This window comes from Toxorhynchites rutilus, chromosome 1, assembly GCF_029784135.1.
Source record: "Toxorhynchites rutilus septentrionalis strain SRP chromosome 1, ASM2978413v1, whole genome shotgun sequence".
NCBI classification, from domain to species: Eukaryota; Metazoa; Arthropoda; class Insecta; order Diptera; family Culicidae; genus Toxorhynchites; species Toxorhynchites rutilus.
Genome location: NC_073744.1, coordinates 184,208,381 through 184,230,463, shown reverse-complemented (window position 1 = coordinate 184,230,463; position 22,083 = coordinate 184,208,381). Strand labels below are relative to the sequence as shown.

Sequence of the window (22,083 nt, the reverse complement as noted above, 5' to 3'; positions counted from 1 at the left end):
TTTCTTTTGACTGACTTGCTCGTGTTGAACGGAAACTCACAAGCAAGGTGCCCCATAATCGGCAGCGTTTACGAAACTCATACATATGATGCCACCACTCATGTCCTCCGCGTGAGTAAGTAGTTTTGCACATCTTTGTTTGTCGCTTGTAAAACATGTTTTTGGCTTTTATCATCTTCATTGTGCGGCTTCATATCATCATCAATTGATCGCAAGATAACATCGGGTTACGCCAAAGCAACAGCAGCATCTTCATTTCATTCCAAATTATCGGTTCGGTTACATCAAACCATCAATATTCGCTTGTAGTTTACTCCACTCTCATTAGTGACTAGCAATCCTTCCTAGTTTAAAGGTTTTCCTATCCCCCTCTCGAACACTCTCATAATCAATTCGACTAAACGATGCGAATTCGATTTCGTATTTTTTCCGTTCTTCTCTTCTACCGCTTGTCTGTATTGCTCTGGGTGGTTTCGTTACGACCACAGGCCGCCGCACCCGCCGCCGCGCCCTCGTTCCAGTTCGGTGCCGCCACCATGCCACAGCAGAATCCGTTCGCGTAAGTATTGTCTTGTATTTTTATTTTATTTTATTTTATGATTGTTTTTCTCTGTTTTCTCACATACCCTCAGTGTCATGTCATAGGAGTGAAACTAACTAACATATCGTACACTTTTCGTGTTGTTGTGTGTGTTTGTGAGTTCATTTGAATGTGTATATAGATCAACCGAGATTAGTTTAGGAACACCAGTGCACCCTTTGACACACTAAATACACCTGCACATCCAGGATTCCTTTCCGAATGTACTGTTCCTCCGAGGTGTATAAAGTTACCACCAGTTCATAGTGTTTCATTACCATTATAATTACAACATTCCGAAGCTTGCTCGCAGTGTGCAGTGTCATACATCCATTCGATTCGCACTTAACCGTAAAACTACAACGCACACGTGCTGCCGTTAGGACATGTCAGTTCTGCTTTGAGAATGGTTCGTTTCTTTCTTTCTTTCTTTGTTTTTAAGAGGCTTTAACATTTGAAGTTCATTCGCCTCTATGGTTCGTTGGGCCTATCGAGCAATATCATTTGTTCTTGTGTGTACATTACTAAAATAAATGTACCCTTCAAAGGATATTTATTAGAAGGAAAGAAACGTAAAAAGCAGATATGTTCTTTTCATATGGCACCTTAAAACAGGTTTGGCCAACCAAAAATGTTGATACATCTAAACCCAAAAGAAATCACAAGATTGATAAGTAATTCGAATATTTATACAAAACAAAGGATTATGAAGAATCATTGTTTCTGGCTACACAACCTGGTACTTTACGGAGGAAGTGTTTGGGTTATATTCCCAAAACTATAAAAAAGCTGTAAATCATTTCCTATGGTGTATATTTGATACTTATTTGTTTCATTATAACTCATGTGCGATATGTGAGGCTTTCCATTAGTTGCTCCTTGCATTACTTACGCCAAATTTCAATGCTGTCCATGAATGATCTTTATTCGGGATAAATTTGGACATATTGAAACACAAGGCGTCGTGCACAAATTACGTAACGCGAGAAAGGAAGAAAGGGGGAGAGAGGTCGAGGTGGCGTTACTTAATGTGACAGGGGAGAGAAGGGTGGTCGTAATCGTTACGTAACCAAATTCCATTTTTATTTTTAAATAAATTTACGCGCCTCTATATGCTTCAGCAGCTAGCTTCAATTCTGGGACCGAAGGAGGTGTGTTTCCTGAGCCAAGATGATAAAGCGCGTTTCAGGCAGCATTCCGGCAGTTGGCCGAAACTTTCGCCATTGCTGTAGAAAACATTGGCATGTTTTCCAGTTCTTAGATTAATTTATTAGTTCCTCCTCCGTTTTCGCCACGAAATTGTTGGAGTAGAGCCTCCGCTCCACGTATGCCCAAAAAATCTTTATCAGACGCAGTTGACGGCCGTTCGGAAGGTTGACGAACTTCGAAACAACGTCTATCTTCAAGCGGCTCATCACCTCCAACGACTTCTTTGCGTAATGGCGGAAGTTAGGTCCGGCCAAAAGATCACATTTTCGTCCGGATAATATTTATGGATGAAGGAGGCAACGGAAGAAGAGCGGCTTCGAAATCCCCTTTTCGCTGATGGAAGTATCTTTTCTCTTCTTCAACGTTTAAATCCTTACACTCCAAACGTAATGCTCTCGTTTTCGAAATTTTAAATGATGAAAAAATAATGATGTGGTGCAAAAAACAGAAGCACTCTCCAGACGGCATGAAAATCGACGCGGTGTATCGAGAAAAACAGCTGTCCGCTAGTTGGAGCGAAACTGTCACTTGAATAATGGAAGGAAGGAAGGTATTGAATTAGAGAGACTTTAAACTCTGAGAGTTCATTCGTCTCTTAGAATAATGATAATCATGCTTTGAATTATAGAGGCTTTGAAATTTCTTAATTCATTCGCCACTAGATTTGAGAAAGGTCAAATTGGAAAATTGAACTAAATTCTCAGTCTTGAGAAAGGCCATTCGGAAAACTGGAGTGGTAGCAAAATAAAAAAGGGATTGACCAGAGCAGGCAAAATTGCCCCATCCAACAATGATGATTGAGTGAATTTTCATTTTGGTACATAATTTTTATTTAGATTAAAGAACAATTTTTATCTGTTCAAACGAACCCTTGGGTCAATAAGTGACAAACATTACTTTTATAGTTTTTATCTTCCGAATGAATTGTTTGTCATACCACTTCGTTCAGCCACCAAATAGATATTAGGCTGTCAAAAAAGTCCTGCGGTATTTCCGCGAGGTGTCGTTGTAAGCGCGTAGTTCTAGTTGTATTCATTGTATCGAGTCATACTCTAGCTTGTTGGAAAGGTATTTTTGCGCGCCTTGACAGTGTTTTGTTTGGTTAAGTCGTTCGTGAGTTATAGTGTCGCAAATATGGAGCAAAATAAAAAGAAAATCCGACATATTTTACAGTACTACTATGAGAAAGGCAAAAATGCATCTCAAGCTGCCAATAAAATTTGTGCAGTTTATGGACCCGATACAGTTTCCATTTCCACCGCACAACGATGGTTTCAACGTTTTCGTTCTGGTGTAGAGGTCGTCGAAGATGCGCCAAGCTCCGGAAGGCCTGTCGTCGAAAATTGTGACAAAATCGCTGAATTAGCCGAGAAAGACCGGCATAGTAGCAGCCGTAGCATCGGCCAAGAGCTGGGGATAAGTCATCAAATCGTTATTAACCATTTGAAGAAGCTTGGATTCACAAAGAAGCTCGATGTATGGGTGCCACACACGTTGACGCAAAAAAACATCTTTGACCGTATCGACGCATGTGAATCGCTGCTGAATCGCAACGAAATCGACCCGTTTCTGAAGCGGATGGTGACTGGCGATGAAAAGTGGGTCACTTACGACAACGTGAAGCGCAAACGGTCGCGGTCGAAGCCCGCTGAAGCGGCTCAGACGGTGGCCAAGCCCTCATTAACGGCCAGGAAGGTTCTGCTGTGTGTTTGGTGGGATTGTCAAGGAATAATCTATTATGAGCTGCTTCCCTATGGCCAAACGCTCAATTCGGACCTGTACTGCCAACAACTGGACCGCTTGAAGGTAGCACTCATGAAGAATAGGCCATCTTTGATAAACAGAGGCCGCATTGTCTTCCATCAGGACAACGCCACGCCACACACTTCTTTGGTGACGCGCCAGAAGCTCCGGGAGCTCGGAAGGGAGGTTCTTTTGCATCCGCCGTATAGTCCGGACCTTGCACCAAGTGACTACCACCTGTTTTTGGTAGGTAGTCAGAAGTTAGCCACAAAAGAGGCCTGTGAAAATTGGCTATCCGAGTTTTTTGCCAATAAGGAAGCGAGCTTCTATAACAGGGGTATTATGAAGTTGGCATCTCGTTGGAACAAGTCATCGAACAAAACGGCGCATATTTGACTTAAAACAGATGATTGTAACTAATTTTATGAACAAATGAAAATTCAAAAAAAATACCGCAGGACTTTTTTGACAGCCTAATATTAACGTCCAAAATGACCTCTTGATGAAATCTCACCGCATTGTGTTGGTTTCTCAAAGAAGAATAATTGGCTACCAAAGGGACAAAGGGGCCAAAGGAACAAGCAAAAAAGAGTTGTCTTTTCAAAATTTCAGCACCCATAAGAGCTCCCGCACGGATCCACTCGAAGTGTTCGGTAACGTTGGTGGACGAACCAGGAATATTCTTTTCGGTGCATCCTTTTACAAAGCTAACTGTTCCATATTGAACTCCGTCACAAACCAATGCACAGTGGAGCGACTCCATACAAAGGCTGGCTAAGCAAAAAAGTGTCGTTAAATGCGAAAAAAACATGGTATTCACATAATTTCGGGATTCTGAACACGAAATCGAACATTTAATTTTTTTATTTTTTTATTTTTATTTGGGGCCGTCCATAATAAAGCACGTTATCCAATTTTTTGGGATTTTATGGAACCCTCTTCTAAGCAGTATTTTTTTCATACTTTTCTATATAATTTTATGATCTTCGAGCACAAGCAAACTCACAGGGCATTGAAAAAGATCACGTAGCTCATGGACGATCCCTCAAATCAAAAAAATTCTGCTAAAGATATAAAATACTTTTGTAGATTACAAATTAATACCATACAGTTAATGGGAAAAATAATCTTTTGCTTCTCCTTCAGAACTGTCATCAGATTTATAATCATCTTTTCCTGATTCTTCAACCGTGTCCTTTAATAGAAATATTACTTCATCTAGAAGTTTTTTACAACTACTTCTCTCCTGTTAAAAATATGTGTTGGATCTGTGGAGATGAAAAGATGATTGACTATACCATGATTAGTATTTTCTCGACTATTTTCATGAGTGAAATTTGGAATTCATTTTACTTATCAGCATGAAAAATCTCTCTAGCTCTCTTGTGATTTTCAATATTTTATTGTTTCATTTTTTTTTGTCTTCCGGTTTGGTTAAAAGAGAATATTAAAATACATGTATCAAACCATGAACAAACAACTTACACGGCGTTGAATTGTGTGGTACCGCTGAGGTTGAAGGCTCCATAATAAAAATCAACGAAATTATTTTGAATTTGATTTTCTAAATATAGCTGGTATCTACATTCGACAAAAAAATAGAGGGATAGAGTGCAAAGCCGGAAATATTAAGTGATTTTTGACATACTGTAACTTCATGAATTCGATTTCATAAATATTTTTCTACTCTACCCTACTTCTATTCCTTTTTCAATCACACACTTTTTTTATAACTTTTCAATGATAAATTTTGTAATGCCACCCAAATTTATATTTCATCCTCCACAGATTACTGTGATACGAGAATTTTCGTCAATTTTCGTTATGATTTCGATTTAATTAGATCCTAGATAAAATTTGAACATTAAAAAATATAGTGAAAAAAACTTGCTATCGCTTTTCTCACTAAAACGACAATTCACGCAGTTTTTCGCAGCGTCGGACAGTGTTTAATTGAAAGCTTATATTTTTACCTAAATTTTGAAAATAGTCACAACCGCGGCAAACTGCGGCAACAAGACTTCTAAGCTGGTTGGGTAATCACTCTTAGAGATTTGAGACAGACGAATGTTGAGTGATTATCATACCACGCCGACAAACAAGTAATAACGGTCAAAACCTTGCACCTCCGACGTAACGCATTCGTCTTCGAAACTTTTCACTTGCGCCCCGGTATAGAAATGAAAGACAGTCCTACGTCAAAATTTAGTTCATAGTAGCACAAAGGGCCCGAAATCTTCGAAGGTTGACTATGAATATGCCGAGCCCTGGTAGCGCATGCAAGGTTGTTTGCAAAATTCAAATCACAAGCAAGGCGAGCAAAAGAATGTAAATTTGCTCACGAAAATCAAACCACGAGCGTAGTAAAATGTCGGGGTAGAATTGCCGGATTTTCTTTATATTCCAGAACATTCAACGATGAAATGGCATGATTACGGGCCACCGATATTCAACATTATTCAAATGTTACCTAGAGCTTTAATGCATCGTAATTAAGCGTTTCTCCATTGTCAGTCAAATCAGTTTTGCCTGGTCAAATAAGCAAACTCGCGGACGTCTTGTATGTCAATGAAATGAGTATTTATTCGTGAGTATACGTGAGTATACGAGTATCAGGTCCCTATGCGTCATGATACGATCGACCGACGACAGCCATGGAGCTGACTAGACTGATTCAGACAACAATGAACAGTGTGTGGTGCAGTGTACGGATCTCAGGCGATCTGTCGAAAGCCTTTGAGACTCACAGGGATTTCGTCAAGGCGATTGACTCTCCAGCCTGATCTTCAGCGTGGCGCTGGAAGGTGTTATGCGGAGAGTTTATCTGCTTCGCCGATGACGTGGACGTAATCGGAAGAACACATGTGACTGTAGCGGATTTGAATACCCGACTGAAACACGAAGCCAGGTTGATTGGGCTTGGAGTCAATGCGGCTAAGACTAAATACATGCTAGCAGGAGGGACTGAACGTAACAGAATTCTTCATGGTAGTAGTGTTGTGATCGACGACGACGAGCTCGAGGTGGTAGAGAAATTTGTCAACCTTGGCTCGTTGATAACATCTGACAACAATAACTTTGTGAAATTCAAAGGCGGAAGTCGCGCCTTCTATGAAACTCAGCAAATCATTAGGGTCCAACAAACTACGACCGATTCAATTTTTGAGTAAGATTTTTCAGCAGCACACTTAAAATGTTATTTTTTTTAATAAATAATTCATTTATTTTCCAACTTTGTCAAACATCATATTTTAATCAGACATCTGGATTTTGAGTTACGATTTTTTGAACGAAAGATTAATTATTTTGAATACGCCCTTTTTAAAAATCAGTCGTAATTCAAATTGGTCATATGGTTAGGGCCCGAAATCTTCGAAGGTGAAAAATGAAGACCGACTTTACTCACAGTAGTTTCGCCTCGACTAGAACTGCTTCGACAGTCGCCGTTAACACAAAAATGAATTGACTAGAAAATGAACTGACTAGCGTTGACTAACGAGGATTACTGATGAACTAGTCCAGTCAGTGGTTATTCTAATTGACGCGACCAATGAATACAAATCTCCCTCTTCATTCAACTGACTTCAATCAACATTTGTACCCCACCTAGGAACGAAATTGTTACCCGCGTACGCAATCTTATTTTTACGTCCATATAAAGAGGAACGAAAACTTCTGATGCAAAAAATTGGTTACCCCAATCAATGGATGGTTATACTCTACTCATCGTGAACTCAAACCATCGAACTTAGACATTTATCAAGTATGCTATAAAGTTCCTCGCGTTAGTATTAGTAAACAACGTGCAATATAGTATGCTATAAAGTTCCTCGCGTTAGTATTAGTAAACAACGTGCAAAATAGCGCACACACACTGCACGCTATTTTATACGTGTGAGTAATTTACGTATATGTCAAACCACGATGAACTCAAACATCGATACATGCATACGTGGTACATGAGAGAGAGGAACGAATTCGTTTCGGGGGAAGTCACTTCAAAATGTAATGAAGACAATTTGACTGGGAAGAATGAAATGAGATAGTCGAGTCGTAGAGGAGGAAAGTGACTAAACGCCCTACTGAATGTTTAGTCGTTTTGACGGAGAAACTGCGTGAAGAAGCCAAAAGTCATTTCCGACTGAATACGAATATAGTCAGTCAGATAGTCAGCTGACTATCCTCGGTTGACTATGACTATGCCGAGCCCTATGATAATGAAAACTGTGATTTTAAGTAGATTCCATCATGTGTACTAAGTTTCAACCAAATCGAAAAGGTTCGCGTCGAAGTTTGCTCTTTTTCGGCTGATTTCGAATAGAATTGCTCTATGTCACATTAAAAAGTCTGTTCCAATTTTTTTTGTGTATTTCATGAAAATGGAATCAATTCATTTGTGCCAGGATTCTGTTGGTCTCTGATCCAGAAAGCTTATTCCAATGTTGGTTACAAAGTATAGTATATCTCATGAATAGATTTTTAAAATGTTCATGTTTCCTACTCACTCAGTGAACCCCTTAACTATTTAACGTTTGACTTTTAAGATATGATTGTCGCGATTAACTTTGTCAGCAAATTTTATTTTCTATGTTTCCTTTTCTTTCATCCGAACAAAAACAGCGCCACAAGCTCGTTTGGCCAGGCCCAGCAACAGCAGCAGCCCCAACGCAGGAAAATCCGCGCCACAAGACGTATAACGCCACGGTAGAAGGGCGACGAAGCTATCGTACAGCAGCAGCTTCTGCTACTGCAGCAAGACCACCTACTCGTACCAATCACACTAACCTAGTATGGACAAAGAACGGCCAGAATAGCAGTAGCAATAGTAGCAATGGCAGCAGCAACAGCCGCAGCATCATTAAAGGCAACAATAGTCACAACAGTACTAGTACTATTACTACTACTATCGCTATCACCAACGACAACAACCGAACAACCAACCACAATAGAAGCGGACATCATCGGACAGGAACAATGACTCTGACAGGTACCGAATCAACGGCATCAACGTCGTTGCCGCCACCGCCCATCTATGACAAATCCCGCTACCGATACGTCTCACCGGAGTTGAAGCGCAAACATCAGCAGCAGCAGGTGGGGAACGGGAACCAGTTGTTCCCTACTACTACTACTATCCTCGGTTCTCAGAAGAAGCCCTCGGACGGGGACGGGGAACACATCTAGGGGAGGGAGAATGGATTTTTTTGTTTGATTCACAGTATGGGTTGAATCTACTGGAAAAGAAGGGAAAGTAAAGGTGTTATTTTTTGTACAGTGAGTAGATTGAGGAAATTGTACTTCTTTTCTTCGCTTCCTAAATCGGATGGCGGTCAGCTCGAGAGCAGATGGAACGAAAAAAAAAACAAATACGCGGGGAAGAAGGATTGCTGTAATTATCAAACAAAATTCTATGTAAGCTTCAATGAAATACTACGATTGTAGGATGCTTTAATGATACAAATCAGAAAACATTCACGAACACACATTGGACCATGGACACAAAACGAACAGAAACACAGTATCAATGTGAGATACATTGAGAGAGAGATGGATTCTGCTGCATTTCGCGTGTGGGATAGTAGGATTGAGATTTTTTTCGTTCATTTCTTTTTCACTGTTTTTAAAGTGAAGGATGCTCCCTTCATCCAAGCAAGCTAGAAATGGAATAAAGGTTTTGTTTGATTTTTTTTCTATTCATTATTTTCAAATGCGTAGTGTGTACATTTTTTGTTCCGGCTAGCGCATTCAGGAAGAAGATGGACGCGACACCAGACCCGAGACGTACGGACGGGAATTGATGACGAATAAAACTGGCGAGAGAGGTAACGTTTATGATACCCAAGATATTGTTCAGGCATCCTCCAATGTATAGACATTATCAGATATGCCGCTGAAAAAAGGGGAAGGACAGAGAACGTGGTGAAACAAAGCAATTAACTTATGATCCTTATGTGCGTTGAGAGAATGATTTGGTTAGTGGCTTGCTCCCAGTGCATAAGTTTGGAAGACCAGAGCAAATGATTAATGGGAAACCCAACCTTGACAGTGCAGCGTGGGTAAGCGACATCGTATCGCTTAGTGCAGTGGTTTTATGAATTTTATGGGAGAGAACGGGATGTATGTACGCGTGAGTTCATAAGAGAGAGAACATTTGGGAAAAAAGCATTCGATTTTTCTGTGCTCTTGCTGTTGGAGGGCAGTCGAGTTTTAATTCACCATTTCAGTGTCTATTGGCAATCATTTTTTTTTATCGCTGTGCCATGTATTGTGTAAATTAAAGCAAATTGGAAGCCTGCACTAGGAAAAAAGAAAAGTGACTGACGAAAGAATTATATTCCAGAGAAAATTGTCTGAAATATACTTTTTACGTGCATAAATCTGAAAATGGTTTATTTGATTTGTAATGAAGCTGCTGCTGTTGTAAAGGTTTAATCTGAAATGAAAATATGAGTCGAAACATGCGTCAAAAATGGACAAGTTTGTTGCCACATCCTGTGATGGAAAATTGGCGGAGTTAGGAGCGAAAATTGTTTGTTTGAAACTTTGGAAAAACGAGCTATCGACTATGTATTTTATTCAGTGGTGATAGATGAGATGAGATAGATTGACTTTTACTTATGAATGTGTGATTCGAGGATGTCTTGAAGGATATCGTCCAAATCATCAATCAACTCGCACGCATTGGATCATCGTGAGTTCCAAGTTTTTTTTCTGCTTTTCTTTTTTCTTTTTTTTCACTCGTAAACAAACCCAAGTTCAAACAGTGTCGACAACTAGGAAAAATGTTGATGCACCCCAGTCGATAAATGTTGATTTTCCTCGCAGATTTTAGTACTTCAAAGCATATGAATGAATTCTCCAATTTTCTATACCTCATTAGGTTTCGATGATGTACTTGCCACTGAAAACATGCAGATAGAACTCATTGAAACGCAGTGTGGCTCAGACTTGCGTGACAATTTAAAAACCATGATGTCTTGGATTTCTACTCCAGATTTGTTCCAGAAGCGCGATTTCCAGAACTAATAAAACATACTCATTCTATTACTTCTTTGTTCGAATCCCCAAATATTTGTGAGCAATTGTTTCAGTTATGAAAGAAGTGAAATCAAAGTCAAGTTACAAAATCACTGACAGTGACTGGAACACACGCTTCGCATCGCTATCTCTCACATTCAAGCTGATTTAGATAAAATGGCTCAGGAAAAGTAATTAGAGTGAAATCGAAACGGTATTGGAGTATGTTTGTATTTAAGGAGTTTCTATATTGAAACAAACAAAAAATGATTTAAAGAACGTCCAATTAAATCGTGATACCGTATTCACATTATCAGCCATCATTCTGTCAGTGAAATCGCGACTGCTCTCAGCAGAAAGATATCCTCAAAGAGAAATTATGATTATTGTTTATCCAGCTCTGATCATGGTTTGTCCAAAAACTGATCATGGTTGTACGGTTTTAAAAATCACAATTTAAGAATGAAAAATTCGAATTTTCAAGTAGATATTTCATTTATAATTGCTTGAATTTACTGTCATCATATTGATCCATTTTAAATTCAGGCTTTCTTCAGAATGTTGCCTTTTCTTGGGTATTTTAAAATTGTTCACACTCAATACAGAGAAACTTTGTTTTTGCTATGCGCGAAGGACACAATAAATAAACTGCAGCGCGCTAGGCGGTTGCCATAGAAACCAAAACAAACATTAGTGAATCGGACAACTCATAATCAGAATTGAGGTCTTTCGATATGCGTTATTTACATGGTTTAGCTATGTAAATCTGATACAAATGGTGTGCAAGCATGATGTTTACAATATTTGTAAGTGTTATAATCCAGAAAAGGTCTGAATACGTGTCAAATAATCATCTGGTGGCTCAAATGAGGTGGTGGCATCTGATGGCTCAAAAATATACTATAAAACTACTGTAAATCATGAAAAAGACAATTTTATTTATATGATTTACATTGGAATACCTAATATGACACAGGTGCGCTGAATTAGTGCATTCAAAAAAGTGGACAAACCATGATCATATTTTCGACTGGACAAACCAAAATCATTTGCCTTACCTTCCATTAAACGTTTTGGGTTTTTATCTCATTTTGTTCTCGAGTTATGAAGAGAGTTCGGGTTGAACGACGGTGCGAACAAGACGTGCTTGTTTGTGCTCTGTCTTCGTCTTCAAGTTTTGTCGGTGTATTTGGTGTATCGATTGGAAACTATGCTTTCAAGCTTCGAAAAGATGAATACAGTGGATTTTCCTTGAATAAGTTACGCACAATTGTGGTTTAAAAGAGTGTTTGGCTGAGAAAATTTGTTTTGAAATATAAAAGCGTGGCCGCGTCGATTGTGTTGCGACGATTGCGTTGAGCTTTTTTTCATCTGGTGTTTCTAGTGCAAGTGTGTATGATAATAACGTCTTGTGTTATATTACCCAGTGTTCTGACCGAACTACATTCCACTGAAATATGGATAAGTTGTGAAATTGGAAATAAATCCATAAATCGAGCGAAGCCATTTTTATCTTCGCGTGTAAAAGCGAAATTTTTATTCAATCGATGTTTCGTGAATGGGTGTGAGTGTGTGTTTTTTTTCTTCATATCGAGTTCGAAGTTTCTATGTCGTAGTGTGTGTATCACCATAGTAGGACCGTCGGCATGGCTGAGTGAAAAGCAGTGCAAGCTAAGTTCTCTCTTTCTTCTTTCTCATATATTATCTCTCTGGGGAGCAACTGAAGTTGTTTGAAATTGAAGACAGGTGTGCTAAATTTTTTTCCATTCCGCGCGTTTCATGTTTGCTCCTGTTTCGGGACACTCGTAGATACATCAGTGTGTATGTGCTTGTTGCTGCACAGTTCTCTGAGTGAGTGACGGGCGTTATAAAGAAGAAAGAGAGCATGTCGTTTACGTTTCATCTTCGCGCCGCGTTATCTTGTGCACACTGCAACAAAACAAGACAATGTTCACTCGATTATGATCAGGTATTTTGTGTGTCATTGTAATGTACGTCGTGTTTCTTTAATTATTTAAATTTTTAATGCTTCCTTCTTTAATCCTTTGATAAATTAGTTCTTTAATTCTTGAATGTATTAATAACTTTAACTAATCCAATTGTGACAACGGGTGGTTGTCTTTGGGGGGCCTGGGGGCCGCCGAGGGAACTCGTCTTCTATAGGTAGAGGCGATGGTTTTTCTGTTGCTTAGTGCGTGCTCTTTGAATGTGTCTGGTCGAGGGAGGGGAGGACTGTCTTTGGGTGTTTTGGGAGGGACCGATGATATGTGGTGTTTAGGGGTTGAGTGGTTGGAGAGTTAATGGGTTGAAGAGTGGGGGTTGAGTGGGAGTTGGGGAGTTGGAGAGCCGACACTGCTCAGGTCTAGTTGAGGGCTTGATCTAGTACTAGTGTATACACACGCGGTTATTTTCTCAAGTGCAGCGGATGGTTGGGATGGTCATGGAGGTGGAGCGGTGTTTTTCAGGGCACGATTGTGAGGGATGTCGCTGTATGGCCGGAGGGATTGGTGGTTTTTCGGTCTTTTGGGGGTGCATACAGATGTACAGTGGGCCAACGGATGGTTTTTGGATTGCACTCGGTTTTCGTGTTGCGCGGATTGTGGAAATAAAGAACTTAACTGTTAAGTCCGTGCGGTGCGGGGGTTGGGTGTGGCCCGGAGACTGTCCGTTGGTTTGTTGTGTGCCCTTGTGCATTTCCGGGAGATCGGGGGGCTTTTGGTCCTTTTGGTTGTCTAGTGATGTCTTTCACTGTCGTGTTTTGGGGGGTGCGGTTCTGTTTCCGTGTTTGTCTTGGTTGTCTGTTGTATTTGGGAGGGTAGTTGGATTTGAGTGGCTTTGGTTTCTTGGTTCCTTAGTTCTTCAATTTTTGATTCTTCTGTTGTTGGGTCCTTTCATTCTTCAATTTGTCGATGCTTTGGATATTCAATTTTTAAATTTAGTGTGTCTGTCCTTCTTTGATTACCCAGGGATGGTCCATCTTCCCCACGATTGGATGTGTGCGGGGAGTGCGCGTTGAATGGCAGATGGGTCGCCGCTCCTGTTTTTTTGGGACGGGTTCTCGGTGACTTTCAGATTTCCCGGAGATGACTGTCTGTCGTCACAATTGTATTCATATAAGGAGTACGCGCGTTGAAATCCGACCAATTTTAGAAGAGTTCTCCCTGTGACCTTCTCAGGTTGCCTAAAGATAGACCTCTTTCGCCGTGATTGAAGTTATATAAGGGGTACACGCGTTGAATAAGATACCGTTGCTCCGATTAATTTTAGACAAGCCCTCTCGGACCTTCTCAGATTGCTCAAGGATAGCTCTCCTTTGTCGCGATTGGATTTATATAGTGAATGCACGCGTTGGATAACTCAAAACTAATGGATGATTTTCGGAATTCCATTTCGTCGAGTGATCAAGAGTTTGCGCTTAGATAATCACATCACTTACCGCAGTGAATCCTGATTTTTTTAACCATTCCCACTAACAACTATCCCTTCCATGATAAGCGCTAGGGAACCACGCTATAGAGGCGACCCTTCTGGCCTTCGGGCGGCGAATATCATACATTCCTTCCCTTCCCCTGGTGACTGTAAGGACGTGGCCGGCGTCGTTATTGACCATTTAAAGCTCGAATCACCGAAAATTGCACAACGAGAATGATTTGCTAGTCCCAAGCGTCATTCTGTGTGTTCTTTGTGCAATTTGGTTGGTTCAGGTCAATCACGGAGAGCAACTACGAATTGTACAGTCTACCCAAGCTCAAGCTCAAGCTCATTTTGTTCTCGAGTTATAAATTTTACAGAACTGGATGCTTTCTATGTTAAAATAAAAAGTGAATAAAAAAAAGTTCCTGTATATTTAACAATTCATTCTGAAAAGTAGTGAGAAAAAATCATTGCGTTCCGTGGCTATAATGAAAATTCTAATGCGGACCGCACAATGTCTATACCTAGCCACCACTGGCTTAGTGAATTGAGATGTTTTCATCACGCGAAATCAATTTGGACTAGAAACCACAGCCAGCTTCGTGGAAACACTGCGCTCACGAAGAAAATTAACCACAATAGAAGTTAAGTTGTTAAACTAGCTCCACAGATTATTGAGTGTGAAAAACCACTGTTCAAATTTAATAAGTTACTCGTTAAATTAGTGATCTCGTGACTCCCCCTGGCAAACTTCACTGGGCACAAGTGTTTGTTGCCATTCAATTTTTTGATCATTGCGCATATTCCCACAAAAGCACACAAACCGCTCACCGTTCCGGTCCTTCCCCTAGGCGCGCGTTTTCTTTAGGGAAGTTAACTATTAAGATAAACTACTACTCTTTATAGTAAAAAGATAAAAGTAAACAAAGCAAACAAAAAAAATCAATATCTAATCATGTGCGCGGGACAGGGTTATCCACGAAAGGAGAATTGACACTTAAAAGAGAAAAATGGGTAATGGAACTAAATCTTATACTGGTTATCGAAACTTCCCATCACCACACCCCAAGTGCGCAGTCACGGGAACTTAAGGGATATCCCGCACACACTAAGCCTAGCTATCGAATGAAGCGAACAAACACACACACATTCATTGTTAATTTTTATGCACAGCAATTTTTGTACTAACACATACCAGCACATACTCAAACACACACAAGCATATACATATACACATACCATTGGACGAATCCAAAAAAAACTATTTTCACTTTTCGGCGCCTATAGCCACCGGGGTGGTAGTGGATGGGAAGAGCAATGGGTGGTTCCCCTTGTAGAGAACAAAAAAGAAGTTGTACAATTGAGGAATTATTGTGTATAAAGATAGTACTAGTTTATTTAGAATAAAAAAAACGGTTGAAGGAACATTATCGCAGGCGAAGAAACCCCGAGAAGTGCAGTTCAATTCTCCTTTCTGCCTACGCGAGCACGCATCGCGCGCTGAGAAATTGAAATTCTATTATAGTTCATGATAATAGACAGAGAGAAATACAATGAATTAAAGACACCTCAATGCTATCTATAATATAACAACATCAACACAACAACAAACAAACAACAATACATTGATCAAAGCCCGCAGCTAAAGCTAACGTCGAGTAATTAATATATAAAGCAGTTAAGGCGTGAATCGTGCGATGAGACCTAAACCATTTGCGCTGCTTCACACATCATCAACAAACACAATACTCCTGTTCTGAAGGTCTGAGAGTTCGCTGCCTCCTGTCCACAATTGATACACCGGGCCTGATCACGAACGTCACTTCACGATGAAAACGAAATGAATTGTGTGCAATTCGTATGCATTTTATTCCCTTTTCACCGTGAAGTGACGTTCGTAATCAGGCCCACCATTTTTCTTTGTCCACCCACACTAGGCTTTGGTGGTATTTGTTAACAAATTCGTTATCACACTCAGTTGTGTTGTGGGTCTCTTGAATTTGATTTAAGACTTGACAACTTGAGAGAGATGTATATTTATTGAACTTTTGTTAGAAAATATTTTTTAAAATCTAATTTAACCCAGCCAAGCGTCGTTGGGAATCGAACATAATTGCGGGACAACATTTTCGAAGCAACTTCACACACGTTCCTTTTCCCTCCCTCCCCGCGCGATCACAATACAATGATGCTGCAAATGTTCTGCGTTCGATTTCCACGGCACACGGCAAATGTAAACTAGTTTTTTTTCGACATTACTTTCTACATATGAAGAAGCCCCGAAAAACGGGCGGGTGGTGATTCAAATCATTGGATCGAAAGTAATGGTAATGGATAGGCGCGAGAAAGAAGAAAGAAGAAGAAGGAAATTAAACCTGGAGAGAGCAGAAATAATAAGAAAGATGTTTATTGTTATTTTAATGACCTTATGATAAATTAAGCAGAAAATGAGAAGGATAAATGAAGAAAAAAATAAAGCAAACAAAAAACAACTACTGTGTGAGAACATGAGAAGAAAAATAAGATATGAAACAGGAGCAGATTTTGTTTAGTAAAAATAAAACAATTGACAAAAAAGAATAATAAAGTATATAAAAATTATAGCGTCAAGGTATGGTACACAAGCCGTAGCGAATATCACAGCTTAAGGCAGGGAATCCAGTTTTATGTAGTAGAAAACTACAACTTTAATTTGGGCTTAAACAGTCACGAGTTTGAGAAAGACATTGGCCTTGCGACGTGAGATTGCAAAGTTTCCTACTTTATTCTGAAAGCCACTTTACTTTTTAGCCAATTAACCAATTCGACGCTTGAGTCGAAAACAAATGAGGACTCGACTTCAAATCTCACCTAATGACGAACTATAGTCACGCCATTCGCCTACGGGAATGCAGTCACTTGAGCCATCTCACGTCATTCGCCGCGTAGAATAAGGCGGATTATGACGCTTCATGAAGGCCAAGACTAGTGATCCCCGATAATCGTTCGATTAATAGATCAATCGAATATTTCCTACAGAAATCGATTATTATTCGTACGAATACTGCGCAACCAATAATCGAAGCGAACGAATAATTTACGTCGATTAATCGATCCCAGAGAAAAAAAAACGTACGGACGCTGCAGTTTTATCCTAAAATTCAATCATTATTTTTCATTCCAAATCAAAAAAGTGTTCATTCCGCTTGAAAATCAATTATTATTTTTTACGCTCCCCTAATTCGCATTGACGGCATTGAACTTCGTTTACGAGTTTTAGGGGAGCGTAAAAAATTATAATTGATTTTCAGACGGAATGAACACTTTTTTGATTCCAGATGGCTTTCCAGCAAATGAGAAATATTAGTCTAACTAATTATTTCTCTCAGTGCAACGATTAATCGTTTAATCGATTATTTGGGGCGATTAATCGTATCGAGTAACAAACTGCTGAAAAGTATTCTATTAGCTGATGAACGATTAATTTTCAAGAATCGGAGATCACTAGCTAAGACCTGTTCTGAACTTCACCCATTTCACTCCTTCGTTACTTTTGCGTCACCCTGTATAGAGACGTCGGTTAATCGTTCGATTAATTCAAATAATCGAATATCTGCAATTTTAATCGAGTAATTTTGTATCGAATAATAAAAAATCAAAATATGAATACATCGAATCATTATCACAGTAAGGTAAATGATTTTGGTTTGTCCAGTCGAAAGTATGATCTACTTTTAAATTCGATTTTTTTCATTCAAAAATAATGATTTCTAAAACTGGAAAAACCATGATCATTTTTCGGACAAACCATGATCTGAGGTGAACAAGCCATGATCATAATTTCTCTTTGGGAAAATCGTTAAAAAACATAAAAATTCGAATAATTTCAACGCCTTACGGTATAATTAGAAACTAGAGACTTAGGGCTTTCCAACAAATCCAAACTCGTCTTGATTACATGTGATTTTCATGTAGAAAAATCGATTTGTAATTTACTAGTTGCGTGAAAACACCCTAAATTAGACAAACCAAGACAATGAATTCGAAGACAATTCGCGCGTAACTTTTGAAAAGGTCCAATGTAACATTTTCGTCAACTCGAGAAAAACGAAGTTGAAGACTCGAACATTAATCCGCGAATTGTCTTGAAAGGTATCGATCTCTATCACTACTTTCACCACTACTAGTAGAATAACTCTGAAAAACCAATCGTTACTGTTGTTCCGTGATTTGAGCTTAAATTTGAAGCCTAGGAACGAAAAATGTTACATTGGACGTTTTGACTGCCGTGTTTGCACATTGGACATATTACGTTGCACGATGAGAATCTGAAACTAACTATTAAACAGTAATCCAAATATCAGCATTTCGTTCTAAAGACAGGTTATTGTTGTTATCACTCGTTGAATTGCACTGAAATCGCTAACAATGTCTGTAAGAAACAAAAACTCAAAACGACCGAAGTACGACTTCGTGTTTTGACTGCTTTGTTACTTCGTACGTTCCGAGCGTCGGTGAAAAGTGGCGTCCGAAGTAACAACCGAGTGCTTAAAATCCGAATCTGCACATTGAATATTTTTTGTATCGGCGATAAAAAGATGAAGAAGATAGATACATGAACGATTGTTTTTGAAATGCAATGCCCTTAACTTAATTTGTTTACTTTTGTTACATAGGACCTTTTCAAAAGTTACGCGAGAATTGTTCGAATGAATCGAATATTAAAAAATGGCCACACGATTAATCGATAATCGAATAATGCGGGCGCTACACGATTCGTCCAACGTTTCACTCGAATGTTGGACTCAAACATTTGACTCGATGAATCGACAAATGTTGTGACGAATGTGCTGCTACACGGTGAAGTGAATGTTCGATTCAATGCAATCGGTTCAAACAATCGGCGAGTATTTGGATCAAATGTTTATTGTTTTTATTTACCATCAAAAACTTTAGGAAACTGGATGATGATGCGCGTATAGAAATTGCTGCCGTAGCAATTGTACTGATATCGGGCTGTAAATTAAAAATGCTTGAAATCAACATTATTAAACTGCAATATTTTGCCGAATCAATTTCATAGTTCCTTCATCTAAAACTTGTAAACCAACCAATCTGTCAAAGATAGATTCGGACGAATCGTGTAGCGGTGTATCGAATGTCATCGAGTGGTAAAGGTGGAAACCGAATGCTGCGTTGTGCGTTGCTTCTCATCAGCTGTCATTGCTTGCGTTTTGTACTAAAACATTCACCCGACGCAGTCTGTTGATTTGCATAGTCACAATCTAGCATTCGCGTCTCCGCTTTTCATGTAAACAAAAACTAAATAAAATTCATATGAAAATCTTGTTCTGGTTGTGTCCACGGATCGGTTGAATGTTTTTAAAACAACACATTGACATATCCGCGCTGGCGGCATTGAGCTTCGTTTACTAGTTTGGGGAAGCGTGAAAGAATAGCTGATTTTCAGTCGGAATGAACACGTTTTCAAAACTAAAATTATGAATGAAAGGCTGAATGAAAGTCAGAAACACGTGTTTCAGGTAATCAAATAACATGATGTGAAAATTTTCATTCAAATTTTAGAATTTAAAAACTGGCTTCATGTCTTCTAATCTGATAGAGATTACACTAACGAGTTTGGGACCCAAATTAGGGCCCTAATTTTAAGTTGCCACCACACGTATGATGCCACTGCCATCGCAAATTCGGCGCAAGCAGTTTAGAACAAATGTTAGCGTTTAGTACAACGATGCTAATGACGCAACGCATTATTGTGTTCGACTAAATGGAAACACACATATTTAAAATGGAGTGTCAAAGCACAATTGTCGCAACGCAACGCATAGCGCGGCATTCTGGTTCCACCTTAATCCACAACGAACGGATTATCTTCAAACGCGAATATTCGACGCTCGACATTGGAGGTTCGTAGCTCGTCAGTCGACTACACGATGCGTCGAATCATCGAGCGTCCAGCATTCGAGAGTGTTCGTAGCATCGCGTAGCGCTGGGTTAAACGAAAAATTTAGACATCTCTAGCCATGTACTTCAGTAGAGCCGTGGCAGCTCAAAATATAAATAAAAACAGAAGTCGCTCTCAGTATTAGAGGCGAATGAACTGAAAAGTTTAAAGCCTCTTTAATTCAACATCATCATCATCTCAGTAGTCATTAGGCCTTAATTTCGTGTGTATCGTATATAAGGAACTTATCGTAAAATTTAGTTTATTCGACCTGGTATCTTCGACAAATCATCAGTTTGAACGACTGTCCACATATTCTAGGAGAGGTGAACAGACATCTTGTTCAATTTCAGAGATTAATTCGAATACAAATTATTTTTTTATTTGGAGTCAAAATGGTCACTGGTGGATAACGACTTACACTGTTCTGTTTATTAAAGCTGATGAACCTTTCCACATGCTGCACTTGAAAGAGTTCCTTTTGTGGTTTTGACCCTGAAGGAATATGCCACACCAACCAAAATCAAGCTTCATTATACGAAACGTCATGTGTTCCTTGTTACGTTTTTGTACGTATAAGAATATTTCAATTACGTTTCTAGGTGAATAGGCCCAGCTTATTTCATACATGTACTTGTTTTTTCAATAAGGATTTGAACAAATTTGTATAATAAACAGCGCATAAATCTATCACATTTAGCGCTATATGTGAGAGTGAGTTTACACATTCCAGGTGACCATATTAATCCTACACTAAAAAAAATGTTTGATTTTACATTTTTTTCTTATTATGAAATTTCAATGTTTATAAGAAAACGTTTGCTATCTGGGCCATCAATTAGAAAAGCTACAACATTCATAAGGCATCTTCCTAATGGTGGCCATTTTACCCTCACTTCTCCTAAATTGAAAAGCAGACGAGCGCTCGTCTCGTTTGTTTTCATATTCCAGAAGCCGAGCTCGACTAAAAACAGACGAGTAGCTCGTCTGGTTCGACGACCGTTTGGCCGCGCTCGTCGATGAATCAGTCGAATCGTCTAGTTTGTTTGATGTGTTTGTTCACCTTGTTGATTGAAAGCATCGGTATTTTTCTGCTCCGCCTTTATATTCAAAAATTGTTTCACGGCTAAACTAGTATTGCATAAGCAATGTATGTTTTCAACTGCAACCATTAAATTCAGTTCAGTAATTGCTAGATTTTACAGATTTTCAAATGGGCCTCTTCCAAACAACACAACCAAATGCAAACATTGAACTCATATCCAGGGATGCGAGATGACTGTTTTGAATATATTAACACGGCACGAAAAGGGTCTTCGCATATTGAACGAAAATGAGTAATTCAAAACAACTACTTTATTGAAAATACATATATATATATATATATATATATATATATATATATATATATATATATATATATATATATATATATATATATATATATATATATATATATATATATAGATTTAAAACTTTTCTTGATAAATCGTTGATTAGGTGAACAAACATTGCCCCCAACAAATCTATAATAACACAACGTCTGAGTGATGAAACCATATGCTCGAGGAAAAATATCAATGAATCCAAAAGATATATGAAACTTATTCCTTTTTGTTATGTTTTTTAACGACGAGACGAGACGAGACGAATTCCTCGTCTCGTTTTCTAGAATAGGACTCTATATACAAAAAATAATTTTGCTAAAAAAGGTGAAATTCATGCGTGGCTGTCGTTTTTACTACACATGAAACAATGCATGGCTTACGTCTATTAAGCCTCATTCATTAAGGGAATATCAGTTTTCTCCAAAACATATGGTTAATTAACACTTTTAGAAATACAGATATTTAAAATTTTCATAGCAGATGTCTCAAAAAAGGATTTGGCATCCTTTCTATAGTGCTTTGTGAAACATTTCAAACCCGTTTCAAAATGTTTCAGCATCACCGCTGACATCCGAGCAAGGGTAACGAATCGAGCTGTTTTCCTCGATTTCTATAATTCTAGATTTTACTCGGTGTGGTAGTGATACTGATTGTATCGAATCCTCGATTCGATTTCTATAACAGGGCCCATAGATACCGAGCAATTCAATAGCATCGAGCGAGAGATAGCTATCACTGCATCTTTCAGAATTTTATGAGTTGTTTGGTTTGCTTGTTGCCTACCTTCA

At 38.9% G+C, this 22,083-nt stretch overlaps 1 protein-coding gene across 4 annotated transcripts in view; it reads left to right on the top strand.

Annotated features, from left to right (window-relative positions):
- LOC129763455 (nuclear pore complex protein Nup153) overlaps positions 1–14,909 on the top strand; it is a 54,649-nt gene extending 39,740 nt beyond the window's left edge. For 2 of the 4 annotated variants that reach the window (XM_055762531.1, XM_055762530.1), the window contains 2 exons: positions 489–559; positions 8,153–8,390. In XM_055762531.1, the coding sequence (XP_055618506.1) occupies positions 489–559; positions 8,153–8,240 (159 nt within the window). In that variant the 3' untranslated portion in view covers positions 8,241–8,390. Of the gene's footprint in view, positions 1–488; positions 560–8,152 lie in introns of all 4 variants that reach the window. The other 2 variants (XM_055762529.1, XM_055762527.1) reach the window with 1 other exon arrangement.
- The last annotated feature ends 7,174 nt before the right edge of the window (positions 14,910–22,083 follow it).